Source organism: Odocoileus virginianus, chromosome 17 (genome assembly GCF_023699985.2).
Source record: "Odocoileus virginianus isolate 20LAN1187 ecotype Illinois chromosome 17, Ovbor_1.2, whole genome shotgun sequence".
NCBI classification, from domain to species: Eukaryota; Metazoa; Chordata; class Mammalia; order Artiodactyla; family Cervidae; genus Odocoileus; species Odocoileus virginianus.
In genome coordinates, this window is record NC_069690.1 from 8,576,264 (window position 1) to 8,601,647 (window position 25,384).

General features: G+C 50.9%; 1 protein-coding gene across 6 annotated transcripts; it reads right to left on the minus strand.

The window, feature by feature from the left end:
• Positions 1 to 416: 416 nt before the first annotated feature.
• MTMR4 (myotubularin related protein 4) lies at positions 417 to 24,595 on the minus strand. Of its 6 annotated transcripts, XM_020908260.2 has the most exons (20): positions 23,932 to 24,445; positions 23,742 to 23,844; positions 23,276 to 23,314; positions 19,543 to 19,632; positions 19,074 to 19,190; positions 18,472 to 18,554; positions 15,527 to 15,687; positions 15,331 to 15,427; positions 15,034 to 15,147; positions 14,034 to 14,230; positions 13,663 to 13,794; positions 13,053 to 13,164; positions 12,391 to 12,586; positions 11,971 to 12,156; positions 11,731 to 11,901; positions 11,429 to 11,583; positions 4,760 to 6,161; positions 3,165 to 3,275; positions 2,883 to 2,971; positions 417 to 2,659 (listed from the first exon to the last, which is right to left on the minus strand). In XM_020908260.2, exons 3-20 carry the CDS (start codon positions 23,276 to 23,278, stop codon positions 2,482 to 2,484), a joined length of 3,594 nt encoding a protein of 1,197 aa, XP_020763919.1. In that variant the 5' UTR covers positions 23,279 to 23,314; positions 23,742 to 23,844; positions 23,932 to 24,445; the 3' UTR covers positions 417 to 2,481. The 6 variants fall into 6 exon arrangements, with proteins under 6 accessions (XP_020763919.1, XP_020763917.1, XP_020763923.1 ...); XM_020908258.2 differs by lacking the exons at positions 23,742 to 23,844; positions 23,932 to 24,445 and adding an exon at positions 24,472 to 24,595; XM_020908264.2 differs by lacking the exon at positions 23,742 to 23,844 and having other exon boundaries at positions 24,141 to 24,445.
• Between the last annotated feature and the right edge of the window lie 789 nt (positions 24,596 to 25,384).

Sequence of the window (25,384 nt, forward strand, 5' to 3'; positions counted from 1 at the left end):
ATCTTTTAAAGAGTAGCATTTTATCTGTTCTGAAATATACTCTTTTCATGCTTTGCTCAAGACCATTTACCCAAGGTGGAAAGAAAACAGGGGCCTATGAGGAGGGAACCCGGCAAAGATAAGTATAATTCTGTGTGCCTAATCAACCAGCTGGTGAACTTTTAGACAAAGAGAAATAAAGCTCACATCAGATGGGACCAAATTCTATGGGATCCATAAGGATAGCGGCCTGTCTGATCAATAAATGACAATACAGCAGGAGCTGTGCTGATTAAAAAAGAGAGGGCCATTTAAAACATGGAAATAGCTGGGAGATAGGGGAGTAATGTTTCAGTCCTTTCTCAGGGTCAAAAGAAAAAATGAGTGTTAAGGTTCCTTAGAAGTTAAAAATGAAGAAGAAGACCCAACAAAGCAGCACTAATATAGAGATTTTATTTAAATTGTATTGAGTTTTTACAGCACATTGCATGTTTGTCACAACGCAACTGCACAGTTTGGATTTTTGGCCACATCATGTCACTTACACCCACAAGAGCTCTGAAAGGAGTATTTGATGAATACATCTGAGCTAAGAGCCCAGAGTCTCTCTCCAAGGCCATGCAGTATGTTCATTGATGGGACAGTCCCTCAAAACAGCCATTCAAAGTAGACAGATACAGTCTCCTCAAATGTCACCAATCAAAGTGCAATGAAAGTCGAGTTAATTAAAAAGCCACTCACAACTGGCAGTAAATTGTAATGACTGAGAAAATGCTTATTTTACGTATCGGAGACAAGGAATAGTTTGTTACTTTTTCAATGAATTCAGGAATTTCCCAGACACAAAATCTCCATTATTCAACTCCATTTAAAGGAAGAAAGTTCTGCTAGACTGACCTAGATACACCAAAACTTTTTAGGTTACATCCATGGCAAGTATAAAAAGCACATATGCTTCTCTGTAGGGCTGAAGAAAAGGTCAGGACAAATAACAGTTCTTGTTCTAAATGCAGATCATAGGTATTTTCGAAGGAAAAAATTTTTTTCCAGGAAGCAGCATGAACAAGTAGCAGTTAGACAGCTACCATAGTTTTAAAACAGGCTGAGCCTCAGTGTAATTTACCTTTTCTACACCAGTGAATCAAGGAAAACATATAAGGAAATCCTAGTGGTTTCATTATAAGTCAAAGAGACTGTATCTGTCCTAACCACTGTACATGGCTAATATCACTGTATCTTTTGGTTAAGTGCCACTGGTACATATTAAGATGAAAACAAACAAACAAAAACAATGTTTGGTCCAAATGGACACGTTTTCTCTCCCAATTTTGGTATCAAGGCTTTATTCTCTTCTTCTGTTTGGGTTCCATTGTTAAGTGCACAGAAATAGACAGCAGCATTTGTACCGAAACCCTCACATACCAAACAGCGTATTCTAGGAGGTAAAAACCAAATGCTAAATTCTACCCTCAAGGTGTCAAGTGTTCAGGATAAGAAGCAGTGTGACCCAGAGGAGGCAGCAGCCAAGGGAAAGACAACATGTGGGTGGAACAAAGACCAAAAAAAAAAAAAAACCATTGTTTTATTTTCATGCCAGGAGAGGATCAAGGTGTAGCTCCTGTGTTAGCACCAGGACAACTAGGAAAAGTCAGGCGCAAAGGGTAGGGCACAATCAGCAAATATTTCACAAAGATAATTTCTGCTTTTCCCTTCTCCTTCACAGTGCTTACCTCCAGAGCTGCCACTCTGAGTAACAAAGACTACTGCCTTCACAGCTCCAAATAACTGATTCCTGCCAGGACTGAACATCAGCAGAGTTTTCCTCTGCTCCTGAAAAGGTCTCACTCCCTAAAACTGTCCCCCTAAACTGAATATTCACTGATGCTGGCTGATGAGCCAAGTGAAAAATACAGCAAAACCTCCACTAGCTGGACCAGTCTTTAAAACCAAACTCCACAGAAAGACAGAACTAATGCAACTAGAGGGAGTGCCTCTAAAGACTGAGCCTTCATGCACAGACACAGAGCACAGAAGAGGTACGGGTATAGTTCATTTCAAACAGGATAGGAATTCCTGTCTTATATCTATAATCTGCTTTTTTCAAGGTGGAGGAGAGATGGATCTGGTTATCACTTGGAGTTTGGTTATACAATATGCCTTTCTATTGCTGTTTAGGGCACACATCACCAGGCAGTATCTATGATATCATCATCTTGTGACCCCAGGAGAAAGAAACTGGAGTCACCAACTCAACGTTAAGCTTCCAGACTCTGGGTCTGGATGAGGACCACTACCCCAAGGTGAGTGTCTCACCAGGAGAGGACTCCCGCCAAAGTGGAATTCCTCTGCTCCAGTCTCATGGTCCCAAGGAGGATTTCTCAAGACTGTATCTTTGAGCTCTGTGATTTCATGAGCCACACCAAGGAACCTTCAAAAAACTACACCTGAAGCGCATCCTCCCTTCAAACCTGCTAAAATTGGACAGGTCTTCTTCTCTGGCATTCAACTGGAAGCTGTAGCAATGGGCTTCTTCAGATGTTGGCTCATGAGTTCCCTGGCCCGAGATACTTGGATATGTTCGTAACATGAGTTACAGACGAGAACTGGGTCATAGAGTTGTTGATCAGGAATGGGCAACTTCAGGTGGCAGCAGCCAGCACAAAATACATTTCCACAATTTCTGCCAAAGCACAGAGAAGGAAGAATTCATCAGAGATGCCGACATACTGAGAATGAATGATACTTTAAAAGGCCTTAAGTGAGTAAATAAAGAGGAAAGTTGGGAAAAAGCAAAACTAGTTCCTATAAAGGTATCTCCGTTTTCAGATTAACTCAATTTAGTTCGTATCTACGTCCCTCTCTATGGCTTTACGAGCCCTACTGAATCACATAAAACATCTTACCTGCAATGGTGTCTGCGTTTGGCCAACCAGAATTCACAGTCACAATTATAGCAATGTGATGCCATGTGGTCTGGAACCCAGCGAGTCACCTAACAGAGGGCAAAAGGAAAAATTCCAGCAACACTGCAGCAAGGAAAGCATCCTGGAAGAAAAGGACAAGGTCTAGGTGGCTACTACTTGCCTACAGAGAGTCAACTAGGGGAGAACACATCACTCGTCTCTGAAAATTATGAGAACTCCCTACGTTGCAGAAGGACCCGCCACGTATTTGCCTGGACATACCTCAGTCTCTTTCTTATCAACAGGTTCCCAGCTGGCTTCTGAAAGGCAGTCATCACTGTGATCAGAGCCAAAATCTTCTGTATCACTGCCATCTGACTCCTTCAAACACGTCTAAAGAAAAAGCCAAGGCATTACCACCATCACCTTCATCATCTCTAACACTGATTGTTCACTATGTGCCAGGCACTGTTTCTAAGTACATCACATGCAGGAACTTATTTAATTCCTGACAATCTTAGAAATGTACCCTATTATTATCCCCACTTTTACAAATAAGGAAATAAAGCCACAGAGAGAGTTAAGAGCTGATAGGCAGTAAATGTGGGATTTGGACCTAGCATTCTGGCTTCAGACCCATGCTCTTAACCAACATGCGGCATCACGGTATGGAAAGAATACTTCTGTTACATTCTAAACCAGGAATTCGCAAGCTCTGGCCCACAGGCCAAACTGGCCCACTGCCTGCTTCTGTAAGTCAGGTTTCACTGGAAGACAGCCACACTCAATTCATTAACACATGGTCATTATGGCTGCTTCTGTGCTATGACAGAAGAGCCTAGTAGCTGTAAAGAGACAATACGTCTCTCAGGGCCTAAATTATTTACTATCTGGCCCTTTACCAAACAAATCTGCTGACTCCTATTCTAAACCATCACTCTAAACAGTAAGAAAGAAGCTGTTAGCCCTGACCATCCCACCAGCAGAGAAGTGCACAGCAGGCAGTTGGGAATGTTCGAGAGCTTCTTCCAAGAAGCTCCCTGAAGACTGCTGTGCCTCGTCGTCTCTCACCTACCTGGCTTATTCCAAAAGGCCCTAACCAGCCTCCCTGGTTTTCAGCTGCTTCATCCACTTGACACACTGGTGCTGGGGTAGTACTCTTTTCAGTACAATTTTTTTTTTGGAGGGGGGCAAGCCATGCCCTTAGTTTCCTGACCAGGGATGGAATCCAGTCCCCTGCATTGGGAACTCAGAATCTTAACCACTGGACCGCCAGGGCAGTCCCTCTGGGGCAGTACTCTGATCATACGATTCACTAGCCAAAACTTTTACTGCCCTGAATCCACACAAAACGAGCTCTCAAGCTGAGCTTTCTAATCCCTTTCCACTTCCCAGTATCACCTCCCACCACACTACCAACTCCCTCCCTCACAGTCCCAGCACAAGTGTGCATGCATGCAGGCACATGTGCAAACACACACACCCCTTTATTCAAGCCACACCCCTGGAGTACCTCCACGCTTCTGCACAGGGGGTTCCCTTTTCACTGTCTGTATGGCTAAAAGTGACCCATTCTTCAGCCCTCGGCTCAAGCATTATCTTCTTAGGAGAGCCTTCCCTGTCCTTTGACTCCCCTCGGGCCCCCGACACCTGACGCTTCCGACCATCTTTGTCACTTAAGAACAGCGTTCTAATGGTGGGCTTGACTCTCCCAATAGACTGTGAGCTCACTGAGAGCAGAGCAAGGTCTCTCATCCTACAGCCCAACCCCCTAACTCAGGGGCACACAGCAAGTACCCAGTGAACGGCTGTGCGGCGGCTGAAAGGCTGGATGGGCGGACAGAATGAGAGGCTGGTGGCAGGCCGTGAGTACTTACAAAATCGTCCTCATAGTCCATGGGGGGCTCCGCTGGAGGGGCGCAGCAGTGGCGGATATCCAGCCTCATCTGAAGCTCACGCACCTGTCGACGGAGCTGCTCCACCTCCTGCTTGTACCCTGCTTCAATCTGCCGTAACCTGTGCTGGATCACATCCGTGGGGAAGGGGAGTCCATCGTCGTCCAGGTAGAGAGGAGGCACTGGAGAAGGGCAGCTCAGGGGGACAGGCTTCGTGCTGGGGACCTGCTTTGGGTGACCAGACAGCCACATCCGGTGGTTTTTTCCACCTGGACCAGTACAGTGTCCATTGGAATGACTAGAACAGACTGGCGACTTCACCCCTTCTCTCTGAGCCCACTGGCCCCCAAAGCAGGGCCCCGGTGCCCGCATCTGCTTACTGCTCGCCCTCTTGCTACAACAGCCGTAAGAAAGCAGCCGTCGAGGGGTGGTCTCCCCACTGGGGAGTGAAGTCACCATCCCATGGAAGCTGTCCCAGTTGGACCCTAAGAAAGAGAACTCGCTGATCTGGCTCTGAGAAATCGGCTTTCGGGCCAATTCCAATGGCACTTTCCCAAAGCGGGGGTTCTCCAGTAACTGCCCATTCCTATGATTCCCTCTCTTGCCGCTGTCTTCCTCCCTGGGAACCGTATCTAGCACAGAACTAGGCGGTTCCTGGTGGGCGACACTTGCTGCAGACCCTCGGGGGTCCTGGCTGAGAACGTCGGCGCTGGGGCCTGGAGGAGTTTGGCAGGTAGCACTCGGTGGGTTGCAGAGGGTGCCCAGACCATGATCTGGGGCACATCTGGAGGGCATGCCCAGCACACAGTCCAGCGGGGCCTGCTGGGGGGCACCTGGGAGGGGGTTCTGGGAGGACTCAGGAAAGTCACCAGTTCCTTCACACTTGTCCGAGACAACTTTAGAGAGTGCGTGGATAGCTGCTTTTTCAGGACAGTGTTCAGGTGGCTCCTCTGTGCCATCCCAAGTCCTAGCCAGCTCGTCCTGGGCAGGAGGGCCTGGAACTGGGGCCTGAGTCTCTGCGAGGGCTTTGATCTCAGGATCAGAAGTGCTGCTCTTCGTTTCCTGGGGCACTGCGGCACCAAGCGGTTTGTAACCTGGAGAACCGTTTCTATGACTCTTGAAAGGTTTATTGCTCAAGTAGTCTTTCTGGCTGCTGGGCACCGAGGGAGGAACCGCCATCTCCCCTATAGCCTGCTGGGGACCTCCAGCCCCAGACTCCACGAAGGTGGTCTGCGATGCCTCGGGATTGCCATGCCAGGGCTCCAGGCCTGCTCTGACTTCCTGACAGTGGTTATTCAGGTTGGGGTCACTGGATGTGCGTGTTAAGGGGCTGCTTGTGTCACAGGCAGAAAGAAGATCATCCATAGATCTCGTTTTAGGTAATCTGCAAAGACAACACACCACCTCCAGGTCAGGAACTGAGAGCTACCTCCAACAGACAGAATTGGGTCATCAAAGCTATCAAAGCCAGAGTTCACAAGAAATAACATTTAAGATTACAAATAATCAATGTTCAGGTTTCCCTGGCGGTCCGGTGGTTAAGAATCTGCCTGTCAAGACAGGTCACAGGTTCGATCCCTGATCCAGGCAGAGTCCACATGCCGCAGGCAACTAAAGCCCGTGTACCACAACTACTGAGCCCGTTTGCCTAGAGCCTATGCTCTGCAACAAGAGAAGCCACTGCAGTGAGAAGACCCTCCACAGCCAAAAAAATTAAATACATAAATAAATCTTTAAAAAAATACAAAAATAAATAAATTAATTAATTAAATTAAAAAATTAAAAAAATACAAATAGCCAATGCTCACTGCAAAAGTCTGCTCTGGGGCTTCCCTGGCAGTGGTTAAGATGCTACGCTTCCACTGCCGGAGGTGCAGGTTCGATCCTTGGTCAGGGAACTGAGATTCTGCATGCCACACAGCATGGCCAAAAAAGTAGAGTCTGCTCTGCAAAAGTGGAGGACTTGAATCCTATCCTCAGGAGCCTAACCCAGGCTCTGTCCTCAGTTTTCATCAGTCTTTCCTCACAGTCCCCCTTGAATCCTCAACTACTTCCATGACCTCAGCTGCCTTCTAAGCTGATGCCTTCCAATCTACCCTTCCAGCCAGGAATACAACTCGGCCTCAAACCTTATATGCAACCACCCCTATTACACACAGCAAGACAGAAAGATGGTAGGTCCTGGAGTTGGATGATACCGGTTCTGACACTGATTAGATACATGACTACAAGTGAGCTATTTAACCTCTCAGACACTTGGTTTCTCTCCTCTATAAAATGACGATAAATTACTTTGCCGAGATGCTATGAGGAGTCCAAGTATAGGCAGCCAACCACAAACTTATTAAGGCTTCACTCATGACCTCATTTTTATAACCTTCCTTATTATAAATTATTCCTCCATCACAGCAGAGACCAGCATGGCTTTTTACAACCATTTAGCGGCAGCATACTCCTCTGAGGCCCAAGTCACCATGGAAACTTCCCCAGTATACAGTTCTAGAGACATTCGTGTACACCAAATGGGCAACCAACATTTTCAAGAATGACTGCCCTCAGCCCGGATGGGAAGGGAGTTTGCAGGAGAACGGATACATGTATATGTATGGCTGGGTCCCTATGCTGTCCATCTGAAACTATCACAACAGTGTTAATTGGCTATATTCCAATATAAAATAAAAAGTTGAAAAAAAAAAAAAGAATGACCACCCTAATTTTTAATACAGTTCTATAAAGTGTTCAGAGCAATAAAACTGAGGAAAATTTGCCAGGAAACTGGAGACTTTGCTGGACTTTCTTTTTCAGAGGCCTCACTCAGCCAAGCCTACGCTGAAAAATCCCTCAAATGAAGTTACAATAGAGCTGATTTTTTTTTTTAAGTGTTTGGTTTTTGAAAATTATTAATACTTCTATAAAAGTACTCTTGTGTTTGATTTTACTCTGTGATCGATTCTGATTGCTGTGTGTCGGTGTGGTTAACAGATTCCATTCCAAGAGGGCAATAACAACATTATGATTATAGCCTCTGGAGTCCCACAGTCCAAGCTTGAATCTCAGCTTGGCAACTTTTTAGCTTTTTTCTTTCCTTGTTTTACTTTTTATTATGAAACTTTCAAACACACAAAAGTAGTAAAAAGTATAAAGAATTCCAATGTACTCTTTAGCCAGACTCAACAACAGCAACAGCCTGCTGTCCTCCACAGCTGAGTCCTGTGTGCACCAAAGGTCTAATTAATAATGAGGGGAGCAAGAACGATGTCTGAGGGGTCTGGAACCACAAGAGAACTTAATCCAGCAAATGTGGTCAGGGACAGCTACGCAGAGAGGACAGAATCTGAGCTGGGGATGGAAGAATGTGTTGGACTTTAATGGAAGAAGAGGAAAGAGAGCAGGATGTTTTTGATCTAGGGAAAGGTAGAACCGATGGTGAGTCAGGTCAGCTGTGAGAGAAACTATTTCCTTTAAAACCCTTATCCATGAAATCCAACTCCACCTTGAACTGCCTACAGCACACCTCCTCTTTGTTGTCAAGGTATTTCAGTCCCAACCTGCATGTATCTCTTCCATCTCTCCAAACTGACTCATCTTCTCAACTTTACAGTGTCTACGTGTAGGCATGCTCAGTTGCTCAGTCGTGTCTGACTTTGTGATCCCATGACTGTAGCCCGCCAGGCTGCTCTGTTCATGGAATTTTCCAGGCAAAAATACTGGAACGGGTTGTCATTCCTTCTCCAGAGGATCTTCCTGACCCAGGGATCAAACCCGCATCTCCTGCATTGCAGGCAGATTCTTTCCCACTGACCTCAGTTTCTACAGATGGTACTAACATCCTCCTGGTTTCCAAGCTCAGAGATTTGGGACCTGACTTTGGTCTCTTAACTCTTCATTTCCACCTTCCAACATTCAGTCAACACCACAGACTGCTAATGACTTCTCAACAACATCTGAATTTAATTCTTTCTCTTTTCCAAGGGCTCTTCCCTTCATATCTGAATTACAACAGTGCTGACTGGCCTCCGTGCTTCCAACTACCCTGCTCACTGGTTAATTCTCAAAAAATCCCTTTGTCACCAGGTCACAATGACTTACTACTGACACCTGAATCAAAATAAATTCCTCAGTATAAAAGCCCTCAAGGAACTATCCTGTTTATTTCTTTCTATTCTTCAAAATACCCCTTCCCAGGGATTCTCTGCTGGTCCAGTGGTTCAGAATCCACCTTCCAATGCCGGGGACTCAGGCTCGATCCCTGCTCAGGAAACTGATCGCACGTGCCTTGAGGCAACTAAGCCTGTGCACTGCAACTACTGGGCCCACGTCTCCACTAGAGAAGCCTGTGCGCTGCAACTGAGACCCAACATAGCTAAAGGTAAACAAATAAATATTTTTTTAAAATGCCCCTTTCTAACCCCTGCCAGCTCCAGCTCCAAAGAGGTGGTGCTTCTTTTTAAAAGAAATTCTCTCTCATGTATCCTATTCTTTTGGACCCCTCCTCCACTAACCTTGTTACCAAGCTTATAACTCCCTTTATTCCATTCACTTGTTCATTTAAGCGTTTACTAAGGCACCTATTATGTTCCAGGCCCTGAGCTAGGTACTAGGGACACTAAAAAGCCATGGTTCCTGGGACTTCCCTGGTGGTCCAGGGGCTAAGACTTCGTGCTGCCATGCTGGAGCCCTGGGTTCAAATCCTGGTCAGGGAACTAGATCCCACATGCTGCAACTATGACCAGGTGTAGGCAAATAAATATAAAAATAAGTAAGTAAATAAACTTAAAACAGACAAACAAATAAAGCCATGGTTCCTGCTTGGTCTTCCACAAAAACCTCTGCATCAACAGTCACCAAATGACCCCTTTCTTTCTTCCCATTTCTCTAATGGCTTTGAATAAGACACATTCTATTTATTTACTTAGATGCTAACTTCAAGTATCTTAAATAGGATCAATATCTTCTATGTCTTTGGTACAGCCTGTAAAACTTAGTACAGTCCTAGGCAGGTTGTAGGTATTTAAGAAACACTTATTGATTTGAAAAATTAGATATTGATTTAAGGCAATGGTTGTTAAATGGGTCACAGAACGTGCTGAGAATCTGATAAAAAGTTATGGCCCGTCTCCTGGAAAAGTAAACTTATGAACTGGTACCCCAATTCTGCATAGTTTGCAGAATAAGAATATCATAGAATTCCTGAAGCCTATCCATAGGCCCCTGACAATGGACTCAGTTCCAAAGACCTAAAATTTATAGCTTAGGAGGTTGGGGGTTTTGTTTTTTTTTATAATATTCAACCAATTATGTTAAATTATATTTCAATTTTAAAAACCTTCCAGCAATAAACAAAGATCAAAATTTGAAATGAACATATCCTTTGAACCCAGTATTTTCATTTCTAAGTATTTATCTGGCAGAAACACTAGCATAAATGCAAGGTATACGGTAACACTACTGTTTTAAAAAATGGTTTAGATGGTAAATATTGTGTGTGTGCGTGCACATGCACTCAATCATGTCCAACTCTGTGACCCCATGGACTGTGGCCCACCAGGCTCCTCTGTCCATAGAATTTTCCAGGCAAGAATACCAGAGTGGGTTGCCATTTCCCTCTCCAAGGGATCTTCCCCACCCAGGGATCAAATCCACGCCTCTTGCATCTCCTGCACTAGCAGGCAGGTTCTTTACCAGCTGAGCCACGGGGGAAGCAAATACTGTGTGTGTTGTACCAAAAAACTTTTTAAAGATATGTTAAGTAAAACACCCCCTATAATGATTAAAAAATGGAAATCACTTAAATGATCAATTGAAAATTGATTATGTAAATTTCCATACACTCTACTTTTGGACTTATGCAGCCACTAAAAACAAAAAAGCAGCTTTATATGAACTATCATGGGTTGACAACCTGATGCACAGTGGGGAAAACAATTTTCAGAACAATGTGAAAAATAAGGTCATTGTATTTTAAAAAATGTTTCTATGTAAGAGTGATAGGTCTAGTGTAGAGATAAACATCTGGGACGCACCAAAATGGCAACAGTGAACACCTGTGGGGACAAGGAGCAGGGGGGGAGGATTGTCATTTTCTACGTCTATATTGTTTGGTTTAAAAAAAAACCAACAGATATTACTCTTATAATTTAACCAGTCTCCATTCTACCTCCCCCCAGATAGTCAGCCAGAATGTAACTTTAATTTTTATGCCTCCTTTTAAATTCTGAGGAAGTGAAGGACGTTCCGCTTCGGGGGACCCATTTCCCTGAGAGCCAGATGCTGCTGGGAGCTCTGGGCACAGCAAAGGTTATTACTGAGATAGCAAGCTCTGCATCTCTTCTATCAGTTAATATAAATCAGGACCATTCCCACAAGCCTTCCTGAAACAGTCCTTTCAGTTCTGTTCTCCTCTCTCCTGGGTGTGTCACAAAGGATGATGGCAGCTTGGAAAAAAGGTAACCACTCTTATCTTAAGAGAGGGCCTTGAGAACATACAGAGTGCCCTCTCCAAGCTAGCTACCAGCCCTGAGCCAAGTTTTGCCTTCGAATGACTCAAGAAGTTACTTTAAAGTATCTCATAAAAGGAAGAGAACAGCATGTAGGCAAGACACAAAGCAGCCAATGCCTTGGTAGCAGAGAGGGGAGAGGAGCCCCTCTTACCTGTCCAGAGAGCGGCCGGAGAACTCCTGGCTCTGAGCCACCGGGGAGAGGTAGAGGTCCATGCTCTCCTCCCCAAGTGTGCACGGAGATGACGCCGGCAGGTACACGGCTGTCCAGAGGTGCAGCGCCCGGACGTGACACACGGGATGCAGGACCTAGGGAAGCAGCCCCGTACCCGGGTTCTGGAGATGTCTCGGGTCCCCCTTCCTTCCCAAGCCTCTGGGTCCTTGTTCTTCCCACTGCCTCAGGACAGCGCCCCGCAGGCCCCCGAGGTGCACCTGGGGGATAAGGGCCGGACTCACCATTTCTGAGCCAGGTGTGTAGAGGAAGTTGTGGAAGTTCTTGTTGCCAGCTCGCAGGAGGGCCCACACAGAGCAGGTCCGCTTGTAGATGTTGCGCTTCTCTCGCTCACAGGGGTTGTTGGCCAGGAAGGTGCCGTAGAGGCAGGAGTAGGTGTGCTGCACCAGCTTCACCTAGACAGCGAGCCAGTTGGCACCAGGCTGGCCGCCGGCCCCCACCCCGGCCTCGGGTGCACCACTTACCAGGAAGGCCTCGTTAAACTCGAACAGGCAGGGAAACTGCTTGAGCAGCTGGTGGACAGAGTCGAGCCACTGCAGGAACACGGGGCACTGCTCGTTCTGGTCCTCTGCGTTCTCCTGGTGGCCGCAGCGGTCCCCGAACTTGTGCCCGAAATCCAGCCAGTCAGATTCCACCAACACCTGGAAACCCTGCAACCAAGAGGGGGTTCGAGCGGAGGGCCTCTCTGGGAAGGCCGCGGTGCTCCCCACCAGGAATGCGCAAATCAGGGGCCTGGCAGCTTCAGAGAAGAACAGGCCCAAACCTGGAGGAGGACTCCAAGCCACCCATGTCCTCCGGGGAAAGAGCCCCAGGCAGGTCCGGGGGCTCAGTACCTCCGCCAACTCCCCTCGTCCTGCTCTCTCCCGCCCAAGGCCTCGGAGTACCTCCAGCGTCCTGTAATACGGGTCCAGGAGAATCTTGGCCAGCGCGACGATCTGCGGCGTGCGGTCCCAGCCGTCCGAGCAGTGCACCAGCACGGGCCGGCCCTCCCGGTCCACCGTGTTGGCCACGAGCACCGCTGCCTTCAGCATCACCGACAGGTGCTGCAGCCACTTGGTGCTCTCCAGAGCCGACAGCCAGCTACGCGGGGGCAGAGGTCACACCTGTCACTAAGGGGGCCGAGGCTGCAGCAGTCTCTCTGCTGGCCTGGCCCCCCACACCTTAACAAAGTCCCCCGCGAGAGCTGGAGCCGAGGTCTAGCCCAGGGCCCTCCTGCCAAGAGACATCTATGGCCAACCTACAGCCAACAAGACATTCTGCAGATCAACAGAGAATCCGGGAAGCATCACACGTGCATCCAGCCACTTTGCCTCCCAGTTCTATGTGTTCTTGGAGGACAACTAATTCAAACAAAAGGAACCCAGTGTCCTGCAGCCGCGCCAAAGCGCTGGCTGAGAAACGGAAGCAGCATTCTTGGCACTGGCTCACTGCACCCAGGCCCTGGAGTTCCTGGTACCTCAGAACTCCCACCTCCCCACCGGATCTTGAAGCACTGGGTGAGGGATGAAGCTGGAGGGCGGATGGAATCGGAGCTGGGCAGACCTACTTGCTGGGATCCGGCATCTGGCTACACACAGCACGGAGATACTGGAAGCTGTTCCGGATGGCGTGGATGTTGGCCATTCCCATGAACACGACCTCACAGTTGGGGTAGTACTCTGCACACACGTGAGGAAAGCGGAGTATAAGGACATCCTGGAAACAGGCCGCCAGAACAGGAGCGGTCCCAACGGGCGAAGCTCCCCTGGCAGGGCAGGCCACTCCAGGCTAGAACTCAGTGTAGCTTGGAAATCTCAATACCCTTTTATCTCAAGTGCCGTATACTAATAGTGGGAACAACAGCACAAGTGACAGTGACACCTGAGTATGACTAGTAATGACAAGGGACAGTAAATCCTCAACAAACAGCAGCTGCTCTATGCCAGGAACTTTATACATGTAACCTCTAGTCGTCCAACAACTTTGTGAGGGATGGTCCATCCCCATTTTGCAGATTGGAAAAGAAAATTCAGACAGATTAAGCAATTTCAGCACAATCACAGCCAGCAAGCGGAGTCCTGATCCCAGGCCGAGTTTGTTGGGCTCCTTCCACACACAGACTGCCCCCAAGGCCCCCGCACCCAGACTGGCTGCGGACGCTGAGGTAACAGCAGTACCTTCGCACTCACAACCGCCGCCCTTGGCCCTGTTGGCCACCGCCGCCGTGTAGGATCGGGCATCCAGGATCAGCAGCTTCTGGGGGGCAGCCGTGCTGCTCTCTACTCCGGAGCATGCCGTCAGGGAGGAGTCTGAATACACACATGGCAGGGGGAAGACCCTGTGTCGGTCAGCGCTCAGGAGCACCCTGCCCCGGCCACTGCCTTTCACAAGACCCCTCACACCGCTGCCCCCGCCTCCCAAAAGGCAGGAACCCAGACGCCCTGTACGTGTCTGCTTCTCCTCCCCCTTGCCCTGGGATCTCCCTGGGAGCTCAGAAGGCCAAGGTGGGGGCCTACTCCCCTGGGGGCCAGCACCACCCACACCTTACCGAAGTCAGTGTCACATGCCTCGCTGGCATCACTGTTCCCGGTGCTGAGGGAGCCCCCACTGGTCCTTGGCCCTGGGTCCAGGGCACAGGCTTTAGCAATGGATGTGACCAAGTACTCGTCATCAGCATTGCGCCAGCCCCACCAGCTGATCTCGGGCTGGCTGCAGCGGGCAATGGCAGCCCCATTGCGTAGGTGTCTGACAAAACAGAAGAAACTATCATGCCCTTGGCGTTCACAGCCCCCAGAGGCCTACCACTGAGAGCCCTTGGGGCCAAGCCAAGATCTCCAGAGCCAGCAGGGACCACCCGATCATCCAGGCCACAATAAGAGGAACCAAAAACCCTTAACATCTCTTGAAGGCTTTACAGCGTACAAAGCATCGTCACATACATTTCTCAGATGCACTGTGGATTCCCACAGTGACACTGACGCATCACGTCTACACAGCTCCTGCTCCAGGTAGAAACCCCCAGCAGGAGAACGAGCCTGAGCCCAGAGCATGAGCAACTCTGAACCTCCTGACTACTACCTGCCTTGCAAATGTTTTCTGGTGTAGAACCAGGCAATAAAGTTTCAGTTTTGGGAGTCATAGCCAGTCTCTGTCGCGTATTCTTGTGTTTTCTTTTTTAAAATAACCCTTTAAAAATTTAAAACTCATTCATAGCTCACAGGCTATACATATAATAGGCTATAAGCCGGTTTGGTTCACAGGCCTTGGTTTACCAACCCGTTTTAATGCAATATTTCTCACACACACACACACACACACACACACACACACACACGTCCTCAAAAAAAAGCAAAGAAAAAAAGCAAGTGAATAAATTTCCCAAAAGCCTCATCCTTAGGAGGAAAAAACAACTAAAGTAGCTTTTCTTATAAAAGCTCTTTCTGAAGAGCGTCAATTCCCAGTTAACCACACTACCGCAGACCTCCACCTCTGACTGTCCTCAATGCACCAAGAACGTCTCACTGATGCCTCGGTCCCCACTGCCTCACCTATACACAACCACGGGGATCCGCTTCCAGGAGCGGAAGGAAGCCACGTTCTCCAGCTCTTTATCTGTGATCCACACGGGAACCAGCAGCTTCTGGGGGTAACTGGGGCACAGCCTGCAGAAAGACCAGAGGGGGTCATGGAGCTTGGTTAGAGACCTGTGATCACAAGGTCCCCTGGGACGGCTCTATGGGGAGAGGGACCAGGAGCTCCCTGCCCTCAGGGAGCCAGGAGCTGTGCCCACCCTGCTCTACCCACCCGGGGAGGAGGTCTGGGTTCCCTGCCCCCCAGCCTCTCACTTGTAGTTGCTGTTGATGTGCGAGACCCTCCAGACATTCTGCAGGTCAAAGCCCATCCTTGCCAGCTCAGCCTCCTGCCGACATCGTATGTGCTCACCTGCAACAAACCCCCGCGCCTGTCAGCATCAAGGGCCCGGGGCCAAGGGAGGAGGAGCAGGAGACAAGGAGTGCCGCACAGAGAGCCACCGGGCCTCACCTGGTTGACACAGGTGGGTGTGCTGGTCCTCCTCAGTCAGCCCCAGGCACCAGGCATGGTAGGCAAAGGCAAAGAGGTCCTCGGGTTTGGCAGGTCGCGCTGTGGCCCGGCTTAGCCGCGACAGCCACTCTTGGCACTGCTTGAACGTGGAGAAGTGGCACCTGCCAGGCAAGAAGCCATGAAGTGAGGCAAGAGGCGAGTGTGTGCAGGGGCCAGGAGAGCCAAAGACCCAGCCCCAGGAAGGTGTGGGGAGAGGACCGTGCGGAGCACCAGGGACACTGGCCAACACCCAAGGGACACTGTCACAGGGTGGTAATTCTCTTCTCAAGAACTCCTATTTTTGAGACATAAGAATCCCTTCTTAAAAAAAAGAATCCCCTCTGATGGAGCCTGTTTCTTATATCAAATCCAAGTGCTATCAAATCTGGCCCTGGGGGACTTCCCTGCTTTCCGGTGCAGGAGGTGTGGGTTCGATCCCTGGTCAGAGAGCGAAGATCCCACATGCTTCATGGCCCAAAGCCAAAACATAAAAATGAAACCATATTGTAACAAAAATCAACAAAGACTTTAAAAATCAAAAAAGTTTTAAAACTCTAGCCCTGGATGTCTCTTACCCCTTGTATTATCTCCCACAACTCCCCAGCACAAGCCTTCTGTTTCAGGGAAGAAGTCCTGTCTCCTGGTGTTTTCACTTCCGCTTAGTAATGTCTACTCTCAGCCTAGCCATGTCTTCCAGATATTCTGAAGACAGCTGTAGGCCCACCTCTTCCTTGAGGCCTTCCCAGCCTAACCCATTCCACAGACCCCTTCCTCTGTTATTCTTAATGTGCTGGGAGTATTAAACAGTAAGTTTTCCCAGAGCCTACTTGAGCTGGAGGGTTTTGCACAAAGGAATGATGTGGTCTGATTACAGAATCACTCTGGCTGCTGTACTGAGTAGATGGAAGACCCTCTCCCACAGAGTAAGCCTTCCTTCCGCAACTAGACTTTAATCTCCCTGAAGGGAAGGGCAATGAGAATTCCTGTTCTGAATGCTAACAGTCCTGAGCACACAGCAGGCTCTAAACTGGGCATCCTTTCCTTAAAAAATTAATTTTTATTGGAGTATAATTGATGTACAATGCTGTGCCAGTTTCAGGTGTACGGCAAAGTGAGTCAGTTATACACATATCCTCTCTTTTTTAGGTTCTATTCTCATAAAGGTCCTTACAGAGTATTTACTAGAGTTCCCTGTGCTAGAGAGTAGGTTCTTATCAGTCTTATTATCCTTTTAATAATCCTTAGAATCATCCCTCTTTCTCTCATATCCAATCTGTCAGCAAATCCTGTCACCTCTACCTTCAAAAATCTGACCACCTCTCACCATTTTGTTTACTACCAACCTGAACCAGCCATCATGACCTCCCACCTGGAGTAACTGCAACAGATTCTTAATTAGTCTCCCAGCTTCTGCCCTAGCTTTCACCCCCATCCTGCTTCCATTTCCTCTCAATACAGCAGCCAGAGTGATTCCATAATTAGACCACGTCATTCCTTTGTGCAAAACCCTCCAGTGGTTTTTCTCACTTCCCTCAAGTAAAAGCCAATCATTATGACAGCCTGACGCCCTCCCGACCTCTCTGATCTTGTATCCCCCTATCCTCACCCACGTGCACTCCACTCCAGCCACGCTGGCCTCCTTGCCACTGTGCCAGGTTCCTACCCGCCTCAGGGCCTTTGCATGCACTGGTCCTTCTGTCTGGCACACACTTCTCCCAAATACTCACAGCTCACTTTCTTCAGGTCTCAAATGTCACCTTTTCATTGCATCCATTCTCTGATCATTTTGTTTAAAGCTACAACCTTCACCCCCATAGCACTCCATACCCCCTTCCCCTGCTCTATTTTTTACCTTTACACTACTTCCCTGATAGCTCAGTTGGTAAAGAATCCACCTGTAATGCAGGAGACCCTGGTTTGATTCTTGGGTCAGGAAGATCCCCTGGAAAAGGCATAGGCTACCCACTCCAGTATTCTGGCCTGGAGAATTCCATGGACTGTATACAGTCCACGGGGTTGCAAAGAGTCGGACATGACTGAGCGACTTTCACTTTCACTACCATTTAATATATTCTGCTACTGCTGCTGTTTGGTTGCTAAGTTGTGTCCAACTCTTTTGCGACCCCATGGACTGTAGCCCACCAGGTTCCTCTGTCCATGGCATTCCCCAGACAAGAATACTGGAGTGGGTTGCCATTCCCTTCTCCAGGAGATCTTCCCGACACAGAGATCGAACCTGCATCTCCTCCTTGGCAGGTGGATTATTTATCACTGAGCCACTTGGGAAGCCAACATATTTTATTCACTTCATATTTACTGTTCATACCACCCCACTGGAATACAAGCTCTATGAGGGCAGAAAATTATGTCTATTTGTTCCCTGCTATATCCCTAGAGCTTACAACAGTCTGGCATAGAGTGCTCAATAAATTCATGTTAAATGGATAAATAAATGAGCCAACAACAATGTGAGTGCTTTTTTTTCTTTTTAAAAATTATATATTTATTTGGTCATGCTGGGTCTCAGTTGTGGCATCTGGGATCTATTTCCCAGACCAGAGATCGAACCCAGGCCTCCTGCATTGAGAACTCGGAGTCTTAACCACTGGACCACCAGAAAAAAGCCCAACGTGAGACCTCTGTGCCAGGTAACACCCTAGGTGCTCTCAGGTGCATCATCTCATTTAACCCTTATGAAAACCTCATGGGCATTATCCCCATTTCTTTAGTCAAGACACTGTGGGTCAGAAAATCTATTCTGCCACCTCAGACAAGGTTTTCACTGTCTCTTCCAAATGGGAAAGGGAAGACATTAATTTTCCCTTCTCACTCCAAAGAAACCCTGCAGTAGGAGGTCTCAGCAAGATTACGGTAAGAGGACCTGAGCGAGGCGCCGTCATTCTCACCTCACCACTTTGGAGTCCTTGCAGGCGATGTGCAACTGGAACATATCCCGGCTCTCCACGCTGTCAATCATCCGGAGGGGGACCTGGGAAGGAAGGGCAGACTGGTGCTCAGACCCCCTGCTCCACGTCACTCCTCACCCACCTCCGCCCAGAGGTCGATGCATCAGCAGAAGGAAGGAAACCGACATTTACAGACAGCCTGCTGAGGGCCTGGTAACTGTGCTGGGTCCTCCACATATGTGACCCCAATTAAAAATCACCAGAAACCACAAGGCAGGTGTTTTCACACCGTATTATTAAGGAGGAAATTGCACCTCAGCTGAGTGATTGATCAAGGTCACACAGTTGGTAAGTGGCACTCTTCCAACCAAGTCACTGTGCCCCTAGAAGGGCCAGCAACAGAACGAAGGAGAGAGAGAAGTGAGGCGGGGGGAGGGAGAGTGACAGAGATAGAAAGACAGACCTTCCGCTGAGAGACAGTAAGAAAAAGAAGGGAACCCCCAACTCTTTGGAGATGCAATCAAGTGGAGCACTGATGCAATCCCACCCTGAATTTCACAGCGATTGTGGCTTGGGTGTGGGAGAACAAGACTGGAACTCACGTTAATGACAGAGTCCTTGAACTTGATATGCAGCCGGTAGTTGGAGATGGCGATGAGGGCATCAGCGGCGCGGCCCAGGAACTCCACTCCCTCGCCCTGCAGCACTGTGAAGGGCACCTGCCAGGAGCAGCGGGACTTCAGTCCAGGAATGAGTCACCCTTCACTCCCCTCTCCAACCCTTGATTTGTAGGACCCCCTCTGGAAAAGCCAGGCCAAGGCAGGACAAGAGTCTTCTCCATGGTAACAGCACCAGGCAACAGCCATACAGGAAAGCTCTCGCCTTCCCTGGGGCCCAAGGCTTGACAACAGACAGACAGACTCCCCTCCCTCCAGAGACCCAGGAGCAGGAAGCCAGAGCTCCCATACCAGATCCCCGTGGAGATATTTGGAGGTAGGGGGAGGAAAGGGAGGGTGTTTTCTGAACCCGGCAGGGAGCTCTCCCCACCTCGGGCCCCCAGCTCTTCCTTACCTGCAGATTCTCCTCCTCTTTCACTAGTTCCTTGGGGGGGAACAGATCCTTGGCTTGGATGTACTCCAGGCTGGGGGGCCCCTCCTCACCCTGTGGGGAAGGCCTCAGCCCTAAGTCATCAGGCTCCACCTGGCCCATCAGGCCTCATGCTGCTCCCCTCCCCCCAATAAACCCACATACACCCCTTAAAAAGGTTCTGGTCTCCAAAAGAGGGAAGAGAGGCCTGGCTTGGTGTGTGAGGAGTGAAGTGGAGGGGGAACTCAAGCCTCTTAAGCCTAAGAGAAGAGCAAGGTCCACAGAGTCACTGGGAATCTGTGCTCCCCAAAGAGAGACTCTCCTGTAGAGCCCAAACTACCCAAACGAAGCAGAGGAAACGAAGCAAAAGAAGGGCGAATTGGAAGTGTGAGACAGAAGTGGGAAACAGCAAGTGCTGCCCTGAGGAGTAGGGACCAGGTGTGCAAGCTGGTCGCAGAGACAGGAGGAGACGCAGGCCGCCTAAGCCACTCCACTGAGGCTTCAATCTGGTGGGTGAAGGAGACAAAGAGGAGGGAAGGCGCGGGATTCAGGCCCGTGCCTCTAGAGGGCCTTCACGGATGCTTTCTAAAGGGGGATGTGTTTCGGAGCTGGGATTCCTTTCCAGTCAGGCCCTCACTGCTAATAAGCCCCCACCACCTGCCAAGCAACCTGCCCTGCCTGACGATCTGAGGGGAATTCCTGAGGAATCCCACAGCAAGCAGAAGTAACTCCTTTCCCAGCCGCCAGGGAGGGCAGGGAGAGGAGAGGATCCACGCGCCTGGGAGGAACCAGGAGACCCAAGGACAGAGAGAGGAAGCCTGGCAGTCATGGGGGAGGGGGGCGGGGGGGGGGCGGTGAGGAGAGGAGGGGAGGGGTGGGAACATCTGAGCGGACAGATGGGAGAAGCTGGGAAGGAGCATTAAGCCAAAGACGGAGGAGGGGAGGGTGGGGAATGATGCAGAGGTACGGAGGCCCGCAGAGGCAGAGTGGCAGGGAAGATGGAGAAGAGAGGCTGTCTGGGGGACAGTCAAGGAGAAAAGACTGGCGCGTCAGGTGAGGGGTGGAGTGGTGGAAGGGGGAGGGGACCGGAGTCAGGGAGACAGCCCTGTGCTCCCCGACCAGCCCCCGAACATCTCAGAAGGCCTACTGGCCACATCCCACACCCCCAAGCAAGGATGCGGCGGACGGGACCAAGACCGAGAGGCGGAGGTGAAGGAGGTACTCGCTCAGGGCGGGGCCTCGAGCTCTGCAGTCAAGGGCAGCGGCTTTGGGGCCAAGATGGGTCACAGAATTCCCATCCCCGGCCTTCGGCAATCCTCGGCACCCAAAGATGAAAGCAAGTCCAGTAAAGAAAAGGGGTAACATCCCCTTTCCCTGCCAGGGCCCTTGGGAAGGGGGATGGGCTGAAATTCGGAATCTCGAGGGCCGGCCCTGGGCGGGGCTGCGGGTGCAGCCGGCGTCGGGGTTCGGAGGGCCCCCTCCACCGCAGGCGGGGCAGGCACTTACGAAGCAGCTGAGCATGGAGCAGGAGACGCGGGCGGTCAGGCTCATGGTCGCGGGCGGTCTGGGCCAGCGCACATGTCCCCGGAGGCGCTGCGCTGCCCGCCCGTTCCGGGCGCCCGCCGCATCCCGGCTGCGGGGCCGGCCAGGTGCAGCCGCGGCGGCCAGGAGGCAAGCGCGGGCGGCGGGGCTCGGCGCGGCTCCCGCGCGCCTCTCCCCTCCGCTCCACAATGGAGCGAGCCCAGCTCCGCCCTCGCTCACGAGCGCGGAAGGGAGGGGAGCCTGGCGAGGGGAGCGCCCCGACCGCGCGGCGCGGGGAGGGCGGGGGCGGGGCAGGCCCCGCCCACAGCCCCGGCTCCTCCCTCCCCACCGCCCCTCCTCGGCGTTGGAGCGTGTCCTCGGGGGGCTTCTGGGGTCTCTCTGGAACCGGGGCTAAGCAACTGCGCCCCCACCCCCCAGACGTCGTGGGAGGGGACGACGAGGCCGCCTACATCTTTTCATTCCCCTTCTTCCCAAGTGAGCCATCCCACACCCCTCTTTCACACGTCCGTCCCCACGCCCTCCCCTCCTCTTTGAGTTCCCCCAAATCCCGCTGTGAGTCCCAAGATGGAACTCACCTCCCTTCACCGCGGGCCCATTCCAGTTTCTAGGCTTCCTTCCTTTCCCTCCAAAACCACCACTCACCATTCCCCTGTTCATCGGTGTCTTCCGGTCGCCCCTTGTGCCCCTTAGAGTGGACACAGGTCTAATGACAGTTGGGTCACTGCACACTCCTGACAGGGAAATTCTCGGGGTTTTTTTATTCTAAGGCCCCTGCCCAGCTCTAGTCCTTGAGCTCCACCTCTCCCCTTGTTTCACATCCTGTGTCTTCCGGGTAAGAAAGTCCTAAGAAATTTCTTAGACTAGAAAAGAGAAGAGCTGGAACTATGGACCACAGAAGCTATGCAAACACAAAACTCAAAACCTAAGGGTAGGGGAATGGAGAGAGTTGCGTAGAGGGCCAGAGAATAAGGGCAGTGATAAGACGCTTGAAATGTCACTGAGAGTCACAGGAGGAACTGTTTGAAACCCTACACTCCCAGTGCCTGGTAGCTTTCAGAAACCAGGGCTTTTGTTTGGGTTTTGGTCTTGGGGGAAGGGAGGAATAGGAGAAACCTGACACTTTATTAAGCATCTACTATGAGCCAGACATGTTTCAAACATTATCTGGCTAAAACCATTCAACTCTGAAAGAATTTCGTGAGATTTGAGGCTTACAGAGAAAGTCAATTCACCTAAAGTATTTTAAGTGGTGGTGCTAGGATTCAAAATTAGATCAGGTTGACTCTTTTCATGATATCACAGAGGAGAAAAAGGACAGGGGCTATCAGTAGGTGGGGGCCAGGACCAGCAGGCTTTCTGAGAAGAGACCAGAACAATACTATACACACCACACACCCACATGTCTATGGAGGGAAAAGAGCAAGTCCTCTCATCACCTGAATGCTTTGACCTGTCCCTGAGCACTGGGGACATTTGAAAGAACTAAAGAGATACAGCCAGAATCAAGGCCTAGTCTGAACCCAGGACTCCAGCTCTCCACTCCCTTCTCATCTCACTACTTCCTCCTCTCAGCTCTCAGGGATTAAGGGGTTCCTTGTATTTGGGGTGAAAGAAGGGCAGTTACAGTTAGTGGAAAATGTATGGGATCATTACAACACACACACACACAGCCCTCAGTGATATTCCGGGCACCTTGAGGGTGCTTCCGTCAGCTGCTGCCTATAGTAGCTTAATGGAGAGCAGCACTCTGGAGCTAGAGAAGCCCCACAGTTTTACAGGGGTCACTCCTGATGCAGCACCCACAATATTTCAGGGACTTAGTAGGAACTACAAGGATCTAACTTTTCAGACCAAAGCAGAGAGCTTCACCCAAGGACCAGGAGGAGCAAGACAAGGGCCGATATGAAGAACTAAGGGAGACAGTGGTGGTGTGGGGAAAGCATGTCAGAGCACGTGCAGAAAAAGACTTGCAGAGGCCTCCCCTCCCAGTGCTGTGTATCAGCTGATGTTGTGCAACCTAAGAAGCCCTAATTTATCTCCAGGGCAGATGAACCTGTTTAGTTGCTGAACAGAGTTAGAGTTGCCTGGAGCTCAAGGTCCAGGAGGGGCGGGCAGCTTCATGGAGAAAGACACCAGGATTACAGAAAACACCGCAGTCTGAGAAAAGAGTACTCACCATTCTACCGTGGTGAGGGTCCTGGCTGCCTGCTTCTCACTGTAAGGAGACAGAGAAACATATGAGTAAAGAGCACAGTTAACATCACCACAGAATCAACAAATGCCACACAACTGCTCCTGAACTTCCCCACAACTCTTTATCTGCCTCCCTCATAGAGAACCCAGCCTCTCCACAAGTCAGCATGCCAGACAGAGGCAATGGGAGCTACATGGGGAGAAAGCAACAAGTGACTCTGCAGGGCATGAAGACAGCCACAAAGTCCTGGAACAGGACTCAAGAGTCCTGATTTCCAGTCCCAGAAAGAGAATTTAATTATCCGAACCCCGTTCTTTGTGGGAAAGCAAAAGAACTGCCAGCTCTGAAGAGATAAAGGATGCCCAACCAGGGCTCACTTCTGGCCCAGGTGGGAACATGAATCCACAAGAGCACTCTGCCAGCCTCTGAGGCTGGGAGCAGCACCCACCTGACCTGTTTACTGGGGGCAGAGTCCAGAGCAGAGGCCAAGAGGGAGGGGACCACAACCTGTGATCAGAAGGCAGCAGGGCTGGATGTGTCCCTCTGAGAGCCTTTGACACCAAATGAAGTGCAGGTTAGTGGGAGGAGGCCACACAACAGGGACAGAATCAGGCAAGTGCAGGCCTCAAAGTCAGTACCTGTCAAGTGGGCCCAAGTAACAGGAATGTCAGGATGGGCCTCCTTGGCCCACTTAGGGAGCCACTCAGGGAACCAGGCCCAGGTTTCACTGACAGTTTTCTTCATGCCTGCTATCCGAGCTCAGGGGGCAGTCCAGCAGTACCCCGAAGAAGGCTGTGTGGATATGTCTCCATCCGTGGCCCTCCCCGCCTCCGTGGTCACAGCCTACCCTTCCTCATGGAGGCGGCAAGTCGGGTTGCTGCCTCACCGCCCACTGGCAAGCAGCCTCAGAGAAAGCGAGAGAGAGCGAGAAAAGGACAGGCCTGGGAGGCCCACGGTGTCCGGACCGCGGGGATCTGGTCACGGGGTGGGGGGGGCGGGTCAGGCTGACAGGGAAGCCCAGGTGCCCAGGTTTTAGGGGCGGAGCCTAAAGATTCGGAGGCGGAGCCCCGAATGACAGAAGGCGGGGCTCACGAAAGCCGGTGGGGCCGGGGCGGGGCCGGGCAAGACGCGGTGGTTGCGGTTCCCAGACCGGCAGTGCACGGGGCACGGTGACTCACCCAGCCGGCGTCCGCCCGACCCTCCGGAGGCCGCGCTCTCGCCACTTCCGTCTCCCGCAGCCGCGGAGGCCACGCAGCTCCGACCCACCGCGGCGCCCCTCGGCCCAACCAATCCTACCTTCGGCCCGTGCCCGCCCTGGCCAATAGCCACGCCGAGTCCCACCCTGCCCCCACCACGCAGCCGCCGCCCTCGCTCTTCGCGCCGCTCGTTGGTCCAGTGGGGCAGACGCCCTCCCAGCCTTTAGCCTATCGGCTTCCGGGAAACGGGGCTGCGCTTGGAGGGGAGGCGCGGCGCCGGGGTAGAGACGCAACCAATGGGAAATCACAGCGCGTCCCTGCGGTAGCCAATGGGAGAGCAGGAAAGGGGGGCTGCAGGCGAAGGCTCCAGGGACCGGAAGTGGGGGCGGCCCGTCGCCTCCCGGTGCGCAGTGGAGGGCGGAGCCTCGTGGGGGCCCCGGCTTTACAGCCACTTCCGGTGACCAGCCGGCCTCAGGGGTACTTCTCAGAGAAATCCCAGGCGGCACCTAAGCTTTATCCAGTTCTCCGTTTGGTTTCCCTTCGGTCGTGCGTCGCAAAGCCCGAAGGGACAGAAAGATTCTGAATGCTGAGAGAGAAGGGGACGGTCTGGGCCTGAGGCTCCGTCTCGGTCTTCGACTGGTGGGGGTTAAGAGTCTCCTCTTCCGCACCCTGACGTCTTCCTCCAACCCTCCCTCTGCGTCGGCGAGCCCGCCCTGTTTGTGACCTGAATGAATGGTGCTTTCCGTTTTGAGAAGCTCTCTCACCTGAGAGATGGGGCTGAGACTGCCACGAGCGAGTTGCGACCCTTTGGTCTGTAAAGGGTGTGGGGAGTCGGACTCCCCTGAAGATGCAGTTCTTGGCGCCTCCCTTCCTCTGTGCCCAGGGGAGCCAGAGC